Source organism: Paralichthys olivaceus, chromosome 20 (genome assembly GCF_024713975.1).
Source record: "Paralichthys olivaceus isolate ysfri-2021 chromosome 20, ASM2471397v2, whole genome shotgun sequence".
Taxonomy (NCBI): Eukaryota; Metazoa; Chordata; class Actinopteri; order Pleuronectiformes; family Paralichthyidae; genus Paralichthys; species Paralichthys olivaceus.
In genome coordinates this window covers 2828299-2850000 of record NC_091112.1, presented here as the reverse complement: position 1 = coordinate 2850000, position 21702 = coordinate 2828299, and the positions used below count along the sequence as shown (strand labels likewise).

The window sequence follows — 21702 nt, the reverse complement described above, 5'->3', positions numbered from 1 at the left end:
TGGGGCTCTCCTGAAGATGTGTGGGGGAAGATGGTTGGAAAGGAGCAGAACTACAGACACAGTAAGAGCTTCATGCAGAAACACCCCAGGATACAACCCAGAATGAGATCCATCCTCCTCGACTGGTTAATCGAGGCAAGTTTTCATCTACATCCCAACTTCAACTGGAAGATTTTAATTTCTGCCGTGAAATATTAATCTTTGCTCTTCAACTCTGCATTTTTAACGATTCCTGTCTGTATGTGAGGAATGTGGAGGATCTTCTCACGGTTTTTTGTTTTCCCTGGTTTCTTCAGGTGAGTGAGGCGTACACGCTTCACCGGCAGACGTTCTATCTGGCGCAGGATTACTTCGACCGCTTCATGTTGACCCAGAACAACGTTGAAAAGAATGTGCTGCAGCTCATTGGGATCACATGTCTTTTTATAGCATCCAAGATGGAGGTAAAGAAGAAAAAATGAGAACTGTGTTTTTTTTTTGATGAGCCTGAAAAGAGAAGTCACTTTTTATTGAGCATGATGATGATATATGTTGAATAATAATTTAAAAAGCCAATAATAAGTTGTTTCCCTGCAGGAAGCTTGTCCCCCGAAACTCTCACAGATGGCGCATGTGACTGCAGGGACCTACTTTGAGGAAGAGATTCTTCAAATGGAGTTAATCATTTTAAAGGTAATACAAGTGTGGCCATTTTTAAATTCACTAATCTTTATTAATAATCAACATTGGAGCTTTTTTTTCCTCGTTCTGATTTCTCTGTATGTTTTACAGGCGTTAAGTTGGAACCTCTGCCCGGAAACAGCTGTGTCGTGGCTGAAGCTTTATTTCCAGATGGCTTCGATGAGCGCCAACTCCGACCTGCTGGAGTCGCAGTTTCCACACGACCCCTACGTCCAAATGACACGAGTAGGTGTTCGCGTGGGACTCAACCTTTTTAAGTCCTGACACAAACCTCAGCCCCAAAACTGAATCAATATTTCAGAGCGTAAAAGCTGTTGGAACCCTGACATCACAGTGAAATGATGAAATGAAAAGACGAGTATTTCACTCTGTCTTCTCTCTTCCAGCTTCTAGATCTCTGTGTCCTCAGTTTAAACTCTCTGGACTTCCAGTATCGAGTGTTGGCAGCTTCAGTCCTGTGTCATTTCCTTCAGCAGGAAACAGTTGAAAAGGTCTCAGGTGAGATTTGGGATAAATTACATTCACAGAGTTTTAACATTGAATTTGATCAATGACCAGATGAAAATTACACCAGATACAGTGAAAGAACTTTTATTTCTTAGTATTTAAATGTGTCAAAACATTTGAAAAAAGTCCAGCAGGATTAAAGTAAATATAATACAGTAAGTATAGTAAATATTTTCTGTCATTTAGTAAGATGTCAACCTTACTATGTAAAGAGCCTTGAGATAACGTACGTTATGATTTGGTGCTATACAAATGAATGAACTCATCCCGTGCTCAGGTCTGTCGAGAGACGTCCTCCAGCCATGCCTGAACTGGATGGCTCCCTTCGTCGAATCAGTCGGTCGCTTCGGCCGAGCGACACCAAAGGATTTTGCCAGAGTGAAAGAAGACAGACACAACATCCAGACGCACACAGACTACATGACCCTGCTGGTGAGCGTTGCTTCTTCTGACACTTCAAGAAAAGGTTCATATTCGAGTCTGTCCCATGATCACAGTGACTTTGGCGTTTTGTAATCAGTTCATCCTCGAGTCCAAGGGAACATTTGTATTTGAATAAGTTCCCCAAAGGCATCCTTGAGATATCATGTTCCCAAGAAACAGACGGACAACCAGGAAACATAACGCCTCCAGCCACTGGTTGCCGCTGGTGTGGAGGCGTAACAATACTTCACCTGTTGTTGCATCGATCCAATGATTTAGTGAAACCATTGTTTCATCCTTCAACCTTTTCATTTTAGGATGACGTCAGTAAAAACGAAGTGAACGGCGAGTTCCTCACTCCTCCGAGCAGCACAGAGAAAACACACAGCGAGGAGGAGACGCTGAAGTGAACTGAGGGGGAAACAGAATTAATGCCTCTGAAACAAACACTGAGTCTTGTTCTCTGGAGACGCCTCCGATCACAGTGCAGGAAAAAGACTGTCGACAGGAATACGGAGTCTTGATGAGATTTTTATTTCTCGTCTGCCGCTGAAATTTGTTGCTGAGCGTTTTTCTCCAGGATGATTTTTTTGACTGAATCGTATCCAAAGCTTTTTTATGTCTCAAGATTTTGTCTTTTTAGCAGCGATTGTTTGGTGCTTTGGTTCAGAAAAAAAGTGCTTGTTGTAAGTTGTCATTTTCTAGATGACGTTTTATACTGAATGTGCAATTGTCTACTTTTTGTAGTATATTTAATATGTTCATCGCCAAAACTTCAGGTTGGGTTTAAACATTTCATTCTGTTAAAAACAGTGGAGTCAGTGAAAGCCTATGATCTCGAAGAAGAAAAAAGAAAAAAACAACCATTGCTTGTGTAACTCAGGGCATTAAATCGTCATGAACTATTTTTCAAATGATTACAAATGTACAAATGAGCTGTATTTATTTAGAAGTTTATTTTCTACCGCAAAATAAAAAATACACATTCCCACTCCCCCCCCATCCCGAGGGTCTTTTGACATCTGCTAGAAATACAGTTTTGCCATCGCCTGCAGGAATCTCTTCTTCCTCTTCTGAGCCGCCAGCTGCAGCACTTCCTCCGGGTTACTGGTGTTCAGCTCCGTCTGTCCGATCGCCTTGATCTGAGGAGAGAGAGCAGAGGCTCAGGAAACCCTGGGGTGCAACGCAAGTTAATTAACCGTGTCTGTATCGGACTTACCGCTATCTGTCTCTTCTCGGCCTCGCCCCGTTTGTGGTGAATATCTGAACGCACATTAAGAGAAGAATCACAGGAAACTGGAAAAAATATGAAGCTTTGACAGCAAAGTTAACAATGTGTCTTTTCTCCCTCGTGAATCAACAACAGGATACGTGTGAGATATTCCAGGATGGTGACGTCCCAGATGTAGTCGTAGAAAGAATCCATGGCGTCGTGACTGGGGTGAGATGAGAAAATATTCCAGATGTTAGGAAGCGTTCGGTCGGTTCGATGTTGGTAACGTGCGTCATGTTGGCTCGTACCTGTTCTGTTCCTGAAGAGCTTTGAACGCCGTCATGTAGTCGACTTCTCTCAGAAACTGGCAGAGGACGGCAACCTGAGAATGAGACATAACGTTTATTGATACTGACAATCAGGAACGAAACAGATTCACCGATCTATTCACTGTAGAAAGCAGCTGAAGTGTCCGGTGTCCTACCTGTGTGTGGCAGTTCATCATGGAGCAGCACTTGATCATCCTCTTCAGAACCTGCGAACAACAACCAGCTCGTTAGGAAACTGATTCAGTTGAAACAAGATTATATATTCTGTTCATCCAGCCACGGAAACAGGTTCAGCTTGTACTCTTCTACATTCTAAATGTCAGCGTGGTGTTTAACAAGTAGTTTTGAGTTGTACCTGGTCAGTGTAAACATCAGGGGGAACAGCTTTAGTGAAGAAGTCGGAGGACACGGCTCCGGCCTGGAGGTAGAGGTTCAGAGCAGCGGAGTATTGATTGGTCACTGCAGAGACAAAGGATGGAAGTCGTTACTCAAACTGAAAGATGTGTTTTCAAACGTGGTTCCTGAACCGACAGTTTATCATCCAGGTGTTTATTGTTTGCTACAGGAAGTTGTGTCACTCACAGCAGAAAGGAAAAAAACATTTCTAAGGTTTCTGTGTATCCAGCTCGTCTCAGTACTTTTGTAGCTTGTACCTGAGTAGTAGTATTTATACTAGAGCACAACCGACCGGTTAAACATATCATTTACACATCTGGCCCCTGCAGTCTCTTGTGAGACGTGGATGTTTCCTCTCACCGAAGTAGATGTCGGCCTGCGTGATGAGCCACGACTGGTTGTTGGGGTTCAGGGTGAGAGCGTAAGACACCAGCTCTTTGACCGTCACAGCCACAGCTTCGACATCCACGGCCTGGATACTGTTCAACACACATCGCCGTCATCAGTGGTTTGATCAGTGAGACGTCGTTTGTAGAAAATGCTAATTCTTACTTTAGAAGAGTAGACGGCCAGATGGAGAGATGTTCGGCTGTCACTTCATTCACAATGTCATCCTGAAGAGGAAGAAAACCATTCAAGAGATGAGTGTGAGTGTGCAGCATCACCAGACAGTACCAGGGGGTTTTAGATTTACTGAGGCCACTGAAGAACATTACCCGCACTATACTGTGGAGCCTCACAAACAGGGAGATGAGGGTTGTCAACACCAGCGGCTCCTGTAAGGAAAGGTTAAACTGGTTACCTGTACATCGTTCCTCCGTCACACATCTAAAATATAAATATTTCCACTGTTTGACTTTAATACTCACTCGAAGTTTCTTGATGAAAGTGGTGAATTTGCTCCTAAACAATGAAAACGTAACAGAATCAAGCCAGAGTTAAAACCTTCAAACCCTCAAAGCTTTGGGAACCAGAGAGCCCGTCTGTACCTGTGAAGGATGCCCATGGACGACTCCCTCTGTTTAATGAGGCCCACTCGGCCGTCGTTGTTCCTCTTGTGCTGGACAGACATGCTGCAGATCTGAACCACCACGTCCCACAGCTCCTTGGCTGTGCGGCGACTCTCTTTGGGACCCGGCAGCTCTTTGCACGTCGACGCCAGGAGCTGACCGAGCTACCGGAATCAGGAATCCAGTAAGAATGTTTACGAGGCTTTGAAAAGTGATGACAGCAGCATTGGACTTAAGAACAACTCTTACCTTGATGTATGGGTTGTTCATGACCAGAGACGATGGCACCTGCAGAGTCAGGTAGTCGTTCTCCCTCCAGTTCAACATGAAGGCGACGCACTCCTCTCCTACCACCTGACGCAGAGGCAGGTCTGCAGAGAAAAAACGATATTGCTCATGTAGTGAATCTGAAAAATCCCAAAATTAAAAACTAAGTTACACGTAGTTACAGATCAGGTAACGAGTCAACATCCTCTCACCGTGAATCCTCATCTCCAGGTATCCTCTGACCCTGCTGACCAGGTCCGAGGACGGTCGCTCCTTGCTGCCCTCGGCCGCCATCGTCTCGTGCGCTCGGACCTCCAGCAGCAGCATCTCGTTCAGCATCACCTGCCTCAGCTTCGGGGAGAACTCGGTGACCAGCTCCAGGCAGGCGGAGAAGAGCTGCCGTGCGTGAGCAAAGTCCTGAGACAACAGGAAAACACGATTCAAGACTTTAACATTTGTAGTTTAAAGAGAGTTCAGGTCAATTACTTACAATTGTGAGCTCTGATAATCTCACCTTTATTGATATGCAGTGGAGTCCTTTGGCCATGAGGATGTACACGAGGTCCTTGGTCAGGTTGTCTTTAATACTGAGGATCACATTGATGTAGTCTGGAGGAACCTCCCACTGTGCACACATACAGACAGTTATTATTGTGAAATTGAAAGGAATCCTTAGATTCCTCTTAATAATAGTTTTATAAAGTGTCCTTCCAGTGAATGTTCAACCTCTGACCTTACTGTTCACCCTCCAGAAGGGACGTTCAGCCATTCCGTGGAGTTCAATAAGAATTTGTCTGATCCTGCGTGGCTCTAGTGAGAGGATGAGCTGCTGCTCCAGCTGCCCGATGTTCACACTGGCTGAAGCTGGCGAACCGAAATAAAATAAGTCACAAAGCTAGCGGGCAGCAGTTCAACAGGAAACAAACGCATGTCGTCAGTGAATAATGTGCAGTGGAAAAATCAAGCCCTGCTCACCTGGAATGTCGTAGAAGGAAGGCAGAGGTTTGGCACTGAGGTTGATCGTGGCCGACCTCTTCCTCATCTGCTCCATCAGGACCTTCCTCTCCTCCTCCCGCAGCAGCTCCATGAAAAGCTTATGAGACGACACCACAAACACCAGAGACAGATCCTCCAGGCTTTCACACAGAGTCCTGCACAACGGGAACGGTTTAATTCGGGAGTCAAGACAAGATTATCATTATAAATGACCCCTCGAGTAAAATGATTTGTCTGTGCTTCACTCACTTCATGAAGCTGGCCATGTTTCTTCTGGAGGTCTCAGATGGACGTTCCTTTTCCAGCGAACGTGTGCAAACCTGCAGGACGAAGACAACAGGATTTAAATGTGCAACAGTTTTCATAATGCTCTTCTTCATTGCTCGAAACTGGAATCAGAACAGTACAGATGGTTTTGTAGTATTTAAGGATTGTGGAACTTGATTACCTCTAACATGAAGTCCACCATTCGTTTAGTGGGTCTGAGGAGCAGCTGCTGGAAACGAACACTGAGCACTTCTCCTTCCAGAGCGTCTCGGACGGCGTTACAGACACACAGCTTGTGGCAAACTTCATCCAGTCCTGTTTCCCTGCACGGTTATAGAAGTAGTTTAATATGTAAATGTCTTGATCACCAGAATGAAGCTTACTGCTCGGACTGACTGTGGTCTCACCCCTGCTGGACGTTGTACAGGAGCTCTCTGAGAACCGAGCGTCTGAAGTTGTTTGGCAAACTGCGACTCACGTTGTCTTTGATGAAGGATTCGATGACGGCCTGTGAGAGAGGAAGAGGAAATACTACAACAGCTCTCCTCGTAATCTAAACACAGGACGTGTGATGACACGTGTCTGCTCTGACCTGGTGGTTGTGCGCCCTGATCAGGCTGTTGATGTGATCGTAGGCTGTGGTGTGGGAGTCAGCGGGGTCACAGTCTCCGGTCAGAGCGCTGCAGGCGTTCCAGTACCCGGCCAAACGTTTCTCATCCAGGTGAACGTGAACAGTCGAGTCCAGCTGAAAAATAAAAATAGACAGGAATTACTGAGATCTACGGATTCTTTATAATATGTAACAAATGTCACAGTGATTTTTAAGTAAATCCACCTTCTTCAACAGTTCCTTTGTCTGTCTGAAGTGATCCCTGGCTTTCTCAAATGCTGGTTGGTCTGTGCAGCCTTGCTGGAAGAAAATACCTCCCAAATCATAGTGCACCTGAAACAATAAACACAAGTTCCACCCAGCTGGAGTACAGTTCATGAACCCTTCACGTTTATTCTAAAAACTCTGACCTTTAAACCTAAATTTAAATAAAACATAGTCATCCTCCAACCTGACAGTGCAGCTCATCGGCGCTGATGCAAAGCCCAGCGGTCGAGGACTCCGTCTCTCCGTTGGCAGCGGCGTCAGCAGCCAACAGGTCCAGAGTCCTCATGGTGTGGACGTAGAAATCTTTCTTCAGCTGCAGAGCTCCTTCCAGGACGCTAATGGAGTCTGTTGCCTGTTCTTTCAGCTGAGGACATAACGGTGAAAGACGAAAATGGACGTGTCACCTCATCTACATCTGCAGGGAAATGTAATGTTGTTGCCTTAACTCACCACAGTCAGGATGTTTTCTGTCATCTCTTTCTCCTGCTGCACGATACTTAACCTACGACAACGCAGAATAAAGTCCCTCGTGTGTTGATGTGGTTTAAAACTCAAAGCAGAAGATATTTGGACATTTACCTTTAATTCAATCTATACATTATCTATACAGTAAGTGAGCCTGGATGCTGCCATTTGAACGGTTGAGTTTATCTGTTGTATAAAGAACTTACATGTTCATCTGATGAGGTCCTGGTTTGGTCTGTTTCTCCGGGAAGCTGCTCGACACGATGGTTCTGATGGCCCTTTGAAAAGGTACAAGAAACACTGGACATGAGAAAGACTCCAGATTCTAGCATGTGTCTACAAAAAACAGTTCATCACTACTGAACTTTATATTTGTGACTGAATTCTCTTAAATCTCAACACGACTGTGAACAGAGAATTTGGATTTCAGGTTAAAGATCAGCAGCTGAATCCAAGTTTGTTTAAAATCTTCTCTCACGTACCAGCGGTTGTAGATGATGACAGCCATGGCGGTGGTGGGAGGCAGAGTGGAGAGGTCCAGGTCCACGTGTTTCACCCCTGGTGGCACTTTGCTCACACACAGGAGCTCGTTCAGCAACATGTTTAATACTGGAATGGTCAAACTGCAGGGAAGAAGGACAAATCAGAGCATAATGCAAGAACCTATACGGTGAGTTAGACTACAGACATATCAGAAGTCACTGAAATCAAACCGCAGTGTATTGTTAACTTACCCTTTCTCGAGTACTTCCAGATCCCACTTCATGTGTGCAGCTACTTTCAGTGCCAGCAGCTTCAGGGTGCGGTTCCTGCGGTTGTCCGCTGGAGGCTGAACCAGGTTCTGCTCATTCACCGACGGCTTCGACGCCTGCTCCAGGAACTGGACGATCAGCTGCACTGGTAATGGGTCTGAGACCAAGAGACACGTCGCCAAAATTAGTTTTTAAACAAAACCTTTTGCTGCATTTTATTTCACCGGAAACTCAACTGGGGAACTGACCTGGGTTCGACTTCTGCAGGTGATGCTCCAGCAGGTTTCCGTCCAGGAGGAACTCGAACCATGAAGTCTGAAGAGGCGTGCTGGGCCGACCACTGGCCACAGCAGCCACCCGGTCTGCTGCCTCCGCACTCATCCTCCCCTGGTGGACATCGAGAAGGATAAGTCATATTACTTTAACTGCCTTATTATCTATCTATAATCTATTTATTATTTTTGGATTAGAACAAGAGAAGGAACCTACAGATCACACTTTATTTTAACACTGATACAGTGGATTTACACCTTTAGAGCTGTGAAAGTGAAAATATATAGATAAGTAAGTTCTCCGGTAAAACTCTTTATATAGTCTGGTGACATTTATACACAGTGATACTACATGACATTATGATTATTACCATTTAGATGCACGTGCACTAACATGTGTTGTGTTACTCTGAGACAGACGTTTACTTTTTAAACACTAATGCAAAGTTCACAACAATCGTGTGTTGTGTATTAATGTGTGGTTTCATGTGAGGGGGCCTGGGGAGCTTAGATATCTCCTCTGTGCTGTCCCGACCGGGCGGAGGCTTCACTCGTGTGCAGGTAAATAAAGGAGTCACGTGGTGTCCGGCCGCAGCTGTGCGCAAATCAAACACGCCCGAAGCTAACGCTGTGAGCTAATGAAGCGGCTAGCTAGCTAAAGGCTACAGCCGGGCCCGAGCAGGCGCACACGTGGCGGGATCGTCTTACCTCAACCCGCCCGAGCGAAGAAGAGGATGAGGGAAGAGGTGGATCGAGAGGAGAAGAGTGAAAACAAAGAGCAGCGGCAGCGACAGGGTCTGTGCGTTCTCACATAATTCATCCGGCGCTTCGACATCGCTGCGCCGCGCTTCCGCTTCCGCTGCGTCGCCAGGGAGACGCCATGGAGACGACCCGGGAAATTTATACCCGCGTAAAAAAAAAACTACGAAATAAACTTTATTATTTAGCGACTGATTTAATCTCAGTGTTTGATTCTGTTTTCATTGTATTTATCGTTTGACCCCCCCCCCCCCCCAAAAAAAAAAGAAAGCAGTGAAAATGTAATAATAAATAATATTAAAAGTAGTTAAAGCAATAAAATAATGTTTATTTTAATGTAATTTGAACTAGCAACACTGAAAAATGCAGAAATTAACCTTGGATTAAAAATATTGTGTCTATTCATGTGGAGACGATAACTTCAGAGTGGACATGGATGACGTAAATGATGACACTTTAAAACCATGGATTTTTGTATTAATTAACCCGTAGACATTGTTTAATTTCCATCAGTGATTCAATAAAACCTTATATTCATTACACAGCCTTTTTGAGATGGACACTGGAGCGACACAAACAGGAGGAACTTTCATCATCATCATCCTTCACAAAGCTGAAGGTGTGATCGATAAAAAGATGAGAACTGTCTACCTGGGGTGTAACATGACAACTGACCACATGTGAATAAGAGCCATCATGATGTGGAGAACATGAGCAGCTTCAGAACCAGATTAATATAAATGACTTCTGCTGTTACTTGACAACTTTCATTTTGCAGAACACGTCAAACCATCAGCAGAATACAGAGACACCTCCTCTATCGAAGCTGAGGAGAAGCTGTGATCTAAGGACACAGAGTCCTGCATATTATTAGTAAGGAGACAAAGTTGAGCTGAACATCTTCACATGTTCTTGTTCCTAATTTAAGATCCAACAATCGGCTCTAAATCGAGACACAATTAAAAATGGTGGTTGGAATTAATAACAGTATGCATCCACTTTGTTTATCCTCCTGCTTTTCTTGCTGTGGTCTTCTTGAAAAAAAAAAATCTCTTGAGGCAACAAGGCAAATGTTACGAGTAAAGACGAGTGGACCTGGAGGTGGATTATCAACATACGTTATTATAACAGTATCGATCAATATCACAGATTGACAAACTTAAAAATATACTAAAAGGCAAAATTTGTGTCTTTATCTTTGTGCGAGATAAAGACCTTCAAAATGTCTCAGTAACCTCAGCTGCTCTCAGCTGCTGTACAAGGTGAACACAGACCTCATGTATAAATCCTGCATTAAATCCTCCGCAGTGTCAGTAACAGTAAGGCATGGCTTATAAAACCACAGTTCAGTAATCAATACGGCACATTCCAACTTCAACAGGGTCCGTTTATGTCGACTTTACACAAACAGGAGCTCAACGACGAGCTCAGCTGATTCCCGTTGGGTCCAATGTGTCCACGTCTGAACGTGAGCAGTGATTAAACATTTTCCTAAGAACTCAGGCGCAGAAACACATCGCAGTCCTCCGTCTTGTGGTGGATTTGACGAAAAAATACCAGAGAAGAGAGGTCAGGCTCAGTTAAGTCTCAGCAGGAAGTGAGGAGCTGCCGTCAGTACTGAAAAGAGATGACAGAGTTCACTTTGTACACGTGGTACGAGCGATTCCAGAAAACTCTGGTGAAGTAGTTCGTGTAGGGGGAGTAGTTCATTTTTATTTCGTGGCAGAATCGCCCGTGCTTGGAGAAGGAGTAGATCTCTCCCTTGTCGTAGACAACCTGAATGGAAGAAACAAAAAGAATAATCACTAAACGTTTCTTGTACCATATTTCAAAAGACAAAGTCTGAATACAAAGGCTCTAATTATCCTCTGCACCAATACAAAGCTATTGCACCATTCAAAATTTATTACAAAATAAATATGAGATAAAAAACAGTTAGAAGTTATTTAAGTCAAAGATTTGTGGTACGAGCATAAATAAACTCACATGTCCATTGGAGATGTCCAGCAGGTCTTTGATCCTACAGCCCTTATTTAGACTAAGCTCTGTACAAATCGACTCCTCGATGATCACGTAGTTTGTCTTCTGAGACGTCAGAATCTTGTAGATGTCCTCTGCAGATCTCATTGCATACACCTGATAAGTCTTCGAGGGGAGGAAAAAAAACCTACTGTTACTAGAATAGCTACTATAATCTGGAGGAACGTCGTTAAACATCTGTAACATGTAAGAATACCATGTCGTCATTTTAACGAACCATTCAGCACATTTTGTTTTTAATCTTTTCTAAGAGAAAGTGCTTGTTTTCTTTACAACACAATGCATCTGTCTTTTTGAAATGAATCTCATCTCTCAGCTGTGTCTCGTCACTCACGTCTTCACTCCTCCTCAGCAGGTTGATGTCAGAGTAAAGCGGTAAACTGGTCACAGCTGAGCCTGAACACAGCTTCACTGTTCCCAACAGCTGCGGACTTCCTGCAAAGACAGCTGCCACTGGAGCCTGTGACCTGGAAGAGGAGAGGATACACATTTTAAATGCAATAAGAATAAAATAGAGAACAGAGAGATGTAAGGTCTCAGGATAACATATAAATCGAGTTTTCCTCATTCAAAAGGGAATATCACATAAATACTTGAAATAATTATGAGTTCATTTCTCACCTGATCCAGCTGATCAGCTCCACCGTATCTGGGTCGTAGAACTCCTGCAGATCGGACAAATCCGCTAAGACACGGGGGCAGTACTGCAACACAGAGGACAGCGGAACACAGGAGATGTATAATTTAAATTGTTCAGAGTCTGAGCGATGAGAGAAAAAGAGCTGAAGTTCTCACCTCTCTCCATAAACTGAAACCAATGATGGTGGGAACGGCTGTGCTCAGGATCAGAGACTGCAGAATAAAAGATAAAGAATTAACAACTGAAGCAAGAACCTGAATGATTCAGTATTGTTCAGAGACAAACGATGGAGATTAGACTCTTCTGCTACTGTATGTTACTATAACATTGATATATATTTTTATGCGTGAAAGAGCACTGTTTGTTTTCAGAGTGTCAGAGGACACTCACCAGCACAACGGGGTGAATGGACCTCAGTTTAAGCCACTTGAACACAGTCATCCAGAGGTCTGGAGAACACACACCGAAAGCTGTGAACATGCAGACGTATGGCGTCCATAAATACTTCATCCTGTGTGAAGGAAGAAGACAGTCAGTTTAAAAATGTTTAATGTTTCATGTACTAAATCTAAATTAATTCACTTGTTACGCTGACAGACTCACCCATCAAAGAGCAGAGTCAGGCCTCCAAACAGCAGCGTGTGAAAAACGTGGTAGATGACCTCGGGCTGCTCTCCTATTCGTCCATCTTCAAGTTGGAGGTCGGTTTTCATTGGCTGACCACTGCAGAGAAGTGAAACTGACTTCAGCTAAAGGCACAACCATGATGAATCCGTTTTCTGTGAAGTATCGTTTTAAAAAGACACCATATAACATCAGTGCATAGTGAGTGATGTGGCGCGAGCCTCTAACCTGAGTCTTCTGTAAATGGTCTGCAGGGTGGACAGCAGACACACGGTGAGCACCAGGAAGTAAAAGGGAAGAACGGAGGCCTGCGTCAGTCGCAGAAATAAATCCTGACCCGGACTCTGCAAGGTCTCTTGACACAGGAGGAGGTTGGTGACAAAGTCACTGACGACGAGGAAGCAAACATGTGGCCGTTAGATTAAAGCAGATTAAAACAGACCAAAAGAAATATTGAATAATAAACTGTTCGTAATCACAGAGGAAATGAAATGATGCCACAGTTTATTTAAACTGAAGTCCAGCCTGTGACTTTGAATGATGGCGTTGTAACTCACGTTGTTGTGTTGAGTCCAAATTTTACTTCAAGGAACTTCAAAACGAAGTCGCCTTCACTCACAGGTACAAGTTTCTGTCGATGGAAAACACTGGTTAGTGTCCAAACTCTTAGAAGCCACCACTGAATGAACATAACTGTTTTTTTAAGTGGTCAAAAGAGTGTGATTTTACCTTGACCAGATAACTGAAGGTGATCCCTGTGGTAAAGACCAGGTGGAAATGGAGGAAGAGCTTCATTACTCTGGCAACTAGAGGACCCACCTTCATCTTTTGCTGAGATACAAATACAGAAAACAACTGTTTCTAATTGGATGTAGAGAAACTTGAATCCTTCACATCTGAATGTCCGCAAACAAAGAAGAGTTACAAAAATATCTATCTGGCTGAACTCTTGTCGTGTGGGAGCAGCTAACTCTACCTGGAAGTACCTCGCGAGCACTGAGCCAATCAGGAGGCTGAGCAGCGGCGAGCTGAGCAAGGTCGGGTTCTGAAACTGGAACAAGTACGCCAGGAACAAGGAGCTGAGGTACACCTTGTGGATATCTGCCATCTGTAGGCACCAGGGATGAAGGAGAAAACAAGAGACGACAAACGAGAAGGGGAAGGTGAATATACAATTATGAGCATAAAAGTTAAATCTAAGACTTGCTTGTTGTGTGGTCAACATTTAGTTACCTTTCGTGACGGCACCAGGTCGAAAGAGTCGAGCAGGAAGAGACAGAGGCCTTGGATGAAGAGCACATAATGGCTGTGTTCCCACACCAGGAGGAAGGTGAAGGTGGTGGCACTCATGGTGAGATAGCAAAACATCTGTAGAGAAACACAGTTTGTGTTTGTGTAGATGCAGAGTTCAATCATTTCAAACCCACTGGTTTTCATCTGCAGTGGGAATCGATACAATCATCATTCACAGTTAATTTGTTCCCGCTCAGGCAGTTATGGAAAAGAGCTACAAGTTCTCATGAGAGGCTCACCTCAGTGGCAGAGCAGATATTGTTACTCAGGAATCCAGTCAAAGCTGCCACCTGACAAGAGAAGTAAGGCAGAGCCCAGTTGTCCCGTAGCGGAATAGCCTGGTCCACTTTGGTTGTGTCTGGTCTGTAGGAGGACGAGTTACAAAGAGGACAAGTCAAACTTTTGCACAAGGAAAAAGAGGAAATCCAGATTTTAGAGAGGGAATCATTTTGCTTCACAACTGACGTTTTTAATCATATTAAAAGCAGGAATGTCTAATTTTTCTACAATTCGGAGAGAAAACCTCCCACTGAAGAGTGACGAACATCGCCTCACCTGTTGATCACGTACCAGGCCACGGCCAACATGCCAGCCACCCACGTACCGCTCATCACCCAGCTGCACACAAACAGCGCGGTGACGTAGACCACCTGGAGGCCGAAAACCGCGCCAACATAGAAGTAGATGGGCTCCACGATATCCTGGAGACACAGGGACACAAACGTGTTTTATCACAGCTGAGGAGTTGAAGTTTACATCCACGTTCGTCCCGACTCGTACAACACACGTCATGCAGACTTAGAAGGACCCATATTGTTGAGTTCTACTGATTCTACTGAGTTACAATGACTGACCTGGCTCCCTGTGACTCTGTACACAAAGCTAGTGATGAGCTCTGGATACAGAGACAGACGCTCCACTGCGTTGATGGTTTGGCCTGAGACAGTCCTGTTATCTATGATCAGCTCATAAAACCCTGGGGAACAAGAGAAACACGAGAACAGGATTTGTTGGAGCAGAAGAGAGTGACAGGTGACGTCTGTTGAGGTGCTGGTTCATTTTTCTTTCCTCAATAAGAAGCAGAAATGACGTGAACCTCTTTCAAACGACGGGGCTGCCAGCAGCTGCTTGTAATAGTAATAATAGAGCCCGCTGCCTGCTTGGAAGGTGATTTCACGCTCCAGCTCCTGAGGCGGAAAAAAAAAAAAGTGAATTTTAGAATGATGACAGAAAATGTCACGGAAGCGTAAGCACAGGCGAAAACAAAAGTCACCCACCTGTCGAGTAGAAAACCAGAACTTCCTGTCGTGATACGTTGAGAGATACACAGCGTAGAGAACACCACAGGCAACCGCAGCCAAACAGCCGAAGAACACCTTCACCAGACGCTGCAGGAAACCGGCTGCGGAGCAGAAACACACACCAGAGTCAAATTCCTCGTATATGTGTTCACATACTTGTGATGATGGTTCTTATTATTGTTAACTTGTGCTGCAATCACTACTAAAGTTTCTCTTACTATGTAAAGTGGCTTGAGATGTAATGTTTGCTGCTATACACGTAAAAACTGAGTAAAGTGAGGAGACAAAGCTCCACAGGAGAATGAATATCAGCTGAGTGACACAGATTCAGAGACATTGGTTCGTTGGTGTTTTGAAATGCATTGGCGTTACAAGTGAAACTCACATGTTGAGGACCTCCTGGATGTTTTCACCGACGCTCCTGGTTTGTTTGATTCCTCCTGTTTCTGCTCAGCAGCCTCCTCTTCGCCTCCATCGCTCCTCCGCTGCAGGTCCTCACCTCCTTCCCTGCCGGAGACTGTCGCCGCCTCGTTCATCTCTGATCGGGTTCAAAAACAACCAAACACTTTATCTTCACCGCCGCTTCTCTCTGGAGTGACCTGCTGCTCACGAAGCTAACCTCCGGTGGTCGGACGGCAACATTTAGCTCCACTTACCTTCAGCCCGCGGCTCTGGCTCAGCCCGGCTCCCCTCTCTGTCTGCATCCCCCTCCTGGATCTCTGTTTTCCGGCATCTTAACTCAGCCATGACGAGAATTAGTCCTGGGAGAGTTGTGCGCTGTGGAGGGGCGGCAGCATGCTAGCTAACAGGCGGGCAGCTAACCCCAGATAGCACCGGCGGGACTCGGCTGTGAGGTGCCTCCGCGGGTGGGTGATGACAGGCCCGGGTGAAGCTTCACTCCTCCTCCGGGGGGAACTTTTCTTCCACGGAGATGAGAACTAACATCGCGGGGCGTCGCTGTGTGGAAGCGGTGTGAGCTGGACAGGAGGAGGAGAGGTTGGGGGGGAACTGTTCTGCTGCTGCCGGGGCCGGGACCGGGACATGCCGGAAGTGTTTGACTGTGGCACCGCGGTGCTTTCACTCCAGCGGCGGCGTCTTCCGGCTCAGTTCACCCGGGGATGGTCGTCAGAGGACGGGCAGTCAAACTCAGAACCACCGCTCTCCACCACCGTGATTACTCTCAGACACACTCACATAAAATACCACTCAAATCATATTAAACTAATTTTATGGTAAATCTCTTCCTGCTGACTTTCCTTATTATTTTTATTGCCAATGTGTATAAATCTCATTTATTTGAATTTCTATTATTTAACAGCTTCCATGTCATGTAAACCAGAGCCGAATTGTATAATTACCATGTGCACACAGGACACATATGTTGTTATGGAATTTTAGTGCGTCTTTTATTTTATATTAACAGTTCAATTGAATTTCCCCCCCCATGTTTCATATTATTACAGAAAGCAGGACAGCAGAGGGACATAGATCATTTCCTTCCATGTCATGTGACCCAGTGTCTCCAAACCAGAGCCGAAATGTGTCACTGTCCTGTGCACATAGGACAAGGATCTTATCATTGAATTGTAAGGAGTCATTTATTCAATATCAATATTTTTATTTTAAAATTAGCATTTTTTCCATTAGGTTCCATGTTGCCACTGTAAGCAGCAGTGACATATAGAGTATAATTGCAGTTTTGTAAATACTGTGTGTGTGTGTGCATGTGTGTGTAAAGACAACTGACAGAGACGGATTCATCTGAGCAGTTTAATCCATCATAATAGATTTTCACTGCCTCATGCTGAGGGTACAGATAATATGAAAGCAAAAATATACCTAACATCAACAAGTGTTAAAACCAGAGGAAACAGCCAATGCAAATAAAAAGGCACAAATAGTAAAACACCATTAAAGACTGTGCATTTCATCTTTCAGGAACCTGGTCCCAAACCTAAAAACTGGAGTAAAATTACTTAAATAAACATGTATATATTCATATATAAAACATACTTAAACTCCATACTGTATAAACACTAACTTCATACTGTATAAACATTAACTGTGATGTTTAGGGGATTAATCTCGGGAATAAGAACCTTTTGGTAAATTCCTTAAAACTAAGTGGTTGGAACGTCCCAGTCCAGAAACTGAAAGGTGACAATGAGCCTTTCTTTGACAAAGTAACACGATGATTCTTCTTCTTATTCTTCTCCTGATGATTCCTTTGAACCCTCTGATTCTTCCTTGGTTGGATTCCCTTCAGCGACCACTGTTTCTGCTTTGGAGATGAAGAATATCACTTTTTAATTCGAGACTTTAATCGCGGCATCAATAATCGCATCGTTCTGTGATCGGTACCTGTTCTGGTCTGGTCCGAGCTTCCCGTTGGTCTGGCCTCGTCATCGTCACACCTGTCCAGTATTATTTTCAGGAGTTTGGTCACCTGAGGGTGTTTAGCTGCTGTGATTAAGGGGTCGTCGTCAGATCCGTCACTTGATGACCCTAAAAAATATTGACAAAACAAAGGTGTGAGTCAACAGAGCAGATTCGTCTTTTACCTCTAACTACTCATTTTCAAACATGTGATTCTTGTTTGTTCTATTCTGCTACAAACGTAGTCGTCTGCTGTTAGTGTCATGATCTGCTTATTATCTTGTGTTACCTTTACCAGTCTTTACCTGACACGTGCTTTCTTGGGGGGGCTGTGTTCCTCTTTTTTGCCGTCGAAGAATTTGTTTTGGTTTTCCTTTCTTTGTCTGTGTGGTTCTTCTTCACAAGGCTTATCAAGGGTTCGTCGTCTGAGCTTTCATTCGTCAGTCCTGCCAAACAGTCACAGCAACAAGGATTCAATCTAAAGTACTGGTGTACATGGTGTACTTCTCATCTCGTTAGAAATGCTGCCGTAGTACCTCGTCTCTTTTTTGAGGCACCACCTCGCGGTGCAGTTGTCTTCTTTGTGTTTTTCTTCACTGGTTTCTTCTTATTGGCTTTAAGGTTCGCCAAGGGCTCGTCATCATCGTCCGAGCTGCTGTCTGAGAATGAAGAGTCTTTAAAAACCCAAGAGTTTAGCAACTGAACAACTTGTAATTAAACAAAATAGAGTTATTTCCTTCTGGTCAGTCCAATAAAGTGGTACATACCTTTTAGTGATTTGTCTGTCTGTTTTGATTTTGTTTTCTTGTTGTTTGCCGATGCAGCCGCTGTCTTGTTTTTTATTGTTGTCAGTTGTTCATCATCTGAGCTGTCGCTGGATGACTCTGCATATTTAACTGGAATAAAGCAAAATATATTTTTGGTCCCGATCTTCTCAGAAAAAGCCTTTTAGACATTTTTAAATTTCTACATTTCACACCCACCCTTTTTCCTCGCTGCCGTCCTTTGGGATTTCATTACCGGGCTTTCTTTTCTAGATGATCTTTTTGGCTGATGTCTGGATCTAAGTTTCTTGGCAGTTTCACTCAGAGGTTCATCATCCAAACTATCGTCATCGTCAGCTGGTGCTTCTGTGTAAAAACAAAGATTCAAGTGTCAAGAATCTGTGAGAGAGAACAGCAGCGTTCTGTTGATGCCGCAGGTTCATGTGGAGACAGCGACCGTACCTTTTTTCTTTGTATCAACAGATTTCTTTGGAGGCTCCTTTGCAGCTTTGGAAGACACTTTGGCGATTTTGATCAAAGGCTCATTGTCAGAGCTGTCTGTGTTCGAATAGTCAAAACAGTTACATACAGCAAAGTCAACATTCAGAAACCAACCTGCTGATGGACTGGTGATGTAACTAACCTGTATTGTTGCTGTTTGGGTCATTGGATGATGTGTTTTCTTTTTTGCCGGGTTTCTTAGCAGATGCAAACTTTGTTTTCATCTTAATCAGCTGCTCGTCATCGGAGGAGTGATCAGACGCTGCAACAGGAGAAGATATAAACAGACACATCTTCTTTCAAAGGTCACACTACATCAGGTTGAAAGTATTGTACTTCAATTTGTGTAATTTAGATCATCACATACGAGTGATAACATCACAAGGATTATTTTATATTAAATTTCTGCCGATAGAGCCCTTTGACTTAAATCCTACACGCTGAACCTTTAATGCACTTTGTCTCCAAGAGGAGTGGCTGGAAATCAATCAAGAGCAGGAAGACTTCCAGCTGCTGTTCCAAACTGTATCATCCACCAAAGGGAGGGTCACCAAGTACAGACTTCGTAAGAATCCAAAACATCTGCACATGCCAGAGTTGCCTCTTTCTAAGAGATCGATCGATAACATCAGCAATACAGATAAAAACTTATGTTGATGTAATCACCTGCATTCTTTTTTGTGCCATTAGATCTGGACGAAGTGTTTTCCTTTTTCCCAGGTTTCTTTGTTTTCATCTTTATCAGCGGCTCGTCATCTGAGGAGTGATCAGAAGCTGCAACAGGAGAAGATATAAACAGACACATTTGACACATTCTTCTTTTTAAAGGTCACACATCATCAGGTTGAAAACATTGTACTTTCAATTCAAAACTGGCTATAACATTGTGGCATTGCTTTCAAACTTGTCCTTGAGCAAGCATGGGCTCCTCTAAGCAACTGAAAATGAAGCCAATTGATGCCATAAAAGCAGACGAGGCTGTAAAACAACAACTTTACTCCTTATCACCTTTTTTCTTTGTGTCAACAGATTTTTTTGGAGGCGCTGAGAAAGGCTTCTTTGCAGTTTTGGCGATCTTTATGAGAGGCTCATTGTCAGAGCTGTCGTTTGTGTTCAAATCTGAAAAAGAGCAAAAAATGTAGGCGATTCACTCCAGACAGTGAATCATCGCTAACATCAGCAAGACAGTTAATAATACACACACGTGTTGAAGAACTCACCAGAATTCTTGTTTGTGCTGTTAGATCTGGATGTGTTTTCTTTTTGCACAGGTTTTTTCTTCTTGATGAGCGGCTCATTGTCGTCGGAGTGATCAGAAGCTACAACAGGAGAAGATACAAACACGCAGATTTAGCACTTTTTGCTTTTGCTGAAAATAGTTTACTTACGATGGGCTTGACTGTTTCTCCTCACTGTTTCCCCTTTTCAGCAGTTTTGAAAGTGGTTCAAAGTCATCAGAGCTGGGGCTGTCATTCCCTGTCATCAGTCAGAGATACAATGAGATGAATGAGTCAGAAACTCCCTTTCGAGGTTCCTCTGGTAAATCTGAACATCTGAGTTCTACGGTTCATTTGTACCACAAGAGATTTTTAGTTTACACATCCTGGAGCCAAGTATTTTGAATTGTATTGGGAGCCATTACCATAAAAGTTATGTGAAAGTATTACCTTTTATTACTGATGGTAGGACAAGCACTCTGATCCAACCAGTACAACCAGTAATACCACATTCTAAAAACACTTCTGTAATTGAAGTTTACATGTCTGACCAGCAACAGGTGCATAAAACATTCACTCGTTTTGTTGTGGTCAAATCTACTGAAACGTGACACACACACAGTGGAGGTCACCGTGAACACGAGCAGCGTGAAATATCTGTGTCACCTCTCAAGGATGTTTTAATAATAATATTTAACGTGAGCAAGTTGTGCAAGTGTCGCACTGAAAAAGTAGACAACTTTTGATTTTCTCAGAAATCAGTGGGGGGAGTGTTCTAATGAATAAGTCTTTAATAATAATAATATATAATAAGTCTCATTAAACTTTCATCGTTTGGATCTCGTCCCCTCTGTGTTGTCACCAGGTTTCCTCACTCGACCACATGACCCGCGGTGGAAACTCCCATGCTGCAGCCGCAGAGGTGTGAGTGTCAGAATCAGATGTTGCACTTGAAAGAATTAATGATGTGGCATTTATCGTGTTCGGACTTGGTCAGCGTGAACTCCTCCATCTTTGTTTCACCAACTTAGTTTAGCTCCCACACATCTGGCTCCACAGCTCAGATGGTTTTTTTTTTTTTTTTTTAAACCCATCACCCATCAGCTGTTTACCTGGAGAGTCGTGTATCTCGGTACCGGGCTGGTCACACGTGCTAACGTCCATGTTGTTGATCACTGTGACTTTTATATCCTCCTCATCCGAAAGGCGCCAATTGATCCTGCTGCTGTTAGCTTCTGGTTTCACAGGAAATGTTAGCTTAACTATCCAGCTGTTTCTTTTTTTACGAGCTTTGTCTCCCCCCAGATGTTCTGCTCCGTCAAACCGCAGACACAACACAAGGAGTCGGTTCCCACGTTTGAAACCAGTTCCTCCTGAACACCTTGTTCTTTCCTCCCAGTTCACGATCGGTTTGTTTTCTTCCGTCCCCGCGTTGGAGGAAGGCGCTCGGGCGAGTGTTGATGACGTCTCGTACCGTCATTGGTTCCCTGACTCCCTACCAACAAAACTAGAGGGAAAGGTAATCCTGGATTTCTTGGGAAATCTGCATTTGTTTTTAATTTTAGCCCCCAAAAAATCATGTTTTGTATAATATATATACTTATCATATATAAGTGCTAATTACTAGATGAGTATTCTGGACTTTGGAACACAGTACTCTGCAGCGTAGAGGAAAGTTAAGACATTAAAGTGTATTTTACAGAATAGAGCAACTCATTCAAACATCACTTTG

The 21702-nt window shown here is 43.8% G+C and overlaps 4 protein-coding genes across 14 annotated transcripts in view; 1 reads left to right on the top strand and 3 right to left on the bottom strand.

Annotated features, from left to right (window-relative positions):
* Positions 1-2602, top strand: part of LOC109640569 (G1/S-specific cyclin-E2-like) — a 4463-nt gene extending 1861 nt beyond the window's left edge. For all 3 annotated transcript variants that reach the window (XM_020104649.2, XM_069516004.1, XM_020104650.2), the window contains exons 6-12: positions 1-135; positions 297-443; positions 577-672; positions 772-906; positions 1068-1179; positions 1466-1620; positions 1929-2602. The exon at positions 1-135 is cut by the window's left edge and continues 1 nt beyond it. In XM_020104649.2, coding sequence (XP_019960208.2) covers positions 1-135; positions 297-443; positions 577-672; positions 772-906; positions 1068-1179; positions 1466-1620; positions 1929-2021 — 873 coding nt within the window. In that variant the 3' untranslated portion in view covers positions 2022-2602. The remainder of the gene's footprint in view (positions 136-296; positions 444-576; positions 673-771; positions 907-1067; positions 1180-1465; positions 1621-1928) is intronic.
* Positions 2549-9358, bottom strand: ints8 (integrator complex subunit 8). 2 transcript variants are annotated; one of them, XM_020104647.2, is made up of 28 exons: positions 9267-9358; positions 8432-8570; positions 8166-8340; positions 7914-8054; positions 7638-7709; positions 7417-7468; positions 7151-7330; positions 6925-7032; positions 6682-6834; positions 6497-6597; positions 6271-6412; positions 6072-6142; positions 5802-5977; positions 5560-5690; positions 5341-5451; positions 5039-5243; positions 4809-4930; positions 4539-4723; positions 4419-4452; positions 4266-4325; positions 4102-4163; positions 3910-4028; positions 3509-3612; positions 3309-3359; positions 3133-3206; positions 2983-3047; positions 2831-2874; positions 2549-2753 (listed from the first exon to the last, which is right to left on the bottom strand). In XM_020104647.2, exons 1-28 carry the CDS (start codon positions 9288-9290, stop codon positions 2637-2639), a joined length of 3018 nt encoding a protein of 1005 aa, XP_019960206.1. In that variant the 5' UTR covers positions 9291-9358; the 3' UTR covers positions 2549-2636. The 2 variants fall into 2 exon arrangements, with proteins under 2 accessions (XP_019960206.1, XP_019960207.1); XM_020104648.2 differs by having other exon boundaries at positions 9164-9312.
* A 325-nt stretch (positions 9359-9683) lies between these two features.
* LOC109642951 (dpy-19 like 4) lies at positions 9684-16164 on the bottom strand. Its single transcript, XM_020107912.2, has 19 exons — positions 15769-16164; positions 15498-15650; positions 15089-15213; positions 14908-14998; positions 14666-14787; positions 14367-14512; positions 14051-14174; positions 13752-13886; positions 13495-13626; positions 13248-13349; positions 13076-13149; positions 12747-12905; positions 12498-12617; positions 12285-12405; positions 12050-12106; positions 11876-11958; positions 11589-11721; positions 11201-11359; positions 9684-10990 (listed from the first exon to the last, which is right to left on the bottom strand). Exons 1-19 carry the CDS (start codon positions 15857-15859, stop codon positions 10826-10828), a joined length of 2292 nt encoding a protein of 763 aa, XP_019963471.2. The 5' UTR covers positions 15860-16164; the 3' UTR covers positions 9684-10825.
* Positions 16165-16868: 704 nt separating this feature from the next.
* On the bottom strand, positions 16869-21426 carry LOC109642947 (nucleolar protein dao-5-like). Of its 8 annotated transcripts, none has more exons than XM_020107903.2 (13): positions 21083-21426; positions 20167-20229; positions 19974-20072; positions 19762-19872; positions 19420-19527; positions 18896-19015; positions 18715-18810; positions 18472-18618; positions 18256-18384; positions 18025-18162; positions 17794-17934; positions 17474-17617; positions 16869-17393 (listed from the first exon to the last, which is right to left on the bottom strand). In XM_020107903.2, the coding sequence occupies exons 1-13, from the start codon at positions 21132-21134 to the stop codon at positions 17317-17319; spliced, it is 1425 nt and encodes a 474-aa protein (XP_019963462.2). In that variant the 5' UTR covers positions 21135-21426; the 3' UTR covers positions 16869-17316. The 8 variants fall into 8 exon arrangements, with proteins under 8 accessions (XP_019963462.2, XP_019963463.2, XP_019963464.2 ...); XM_020107904.2 differs by having other exon boundaries at positions 16869-17390; positions 21083-21420; XM_020107905.2 differs by having other exon boundaries at positions 18025-18147; positions 21083-21420.
* Positions 21427-21702: the final 276 nt, after the last annotated feature.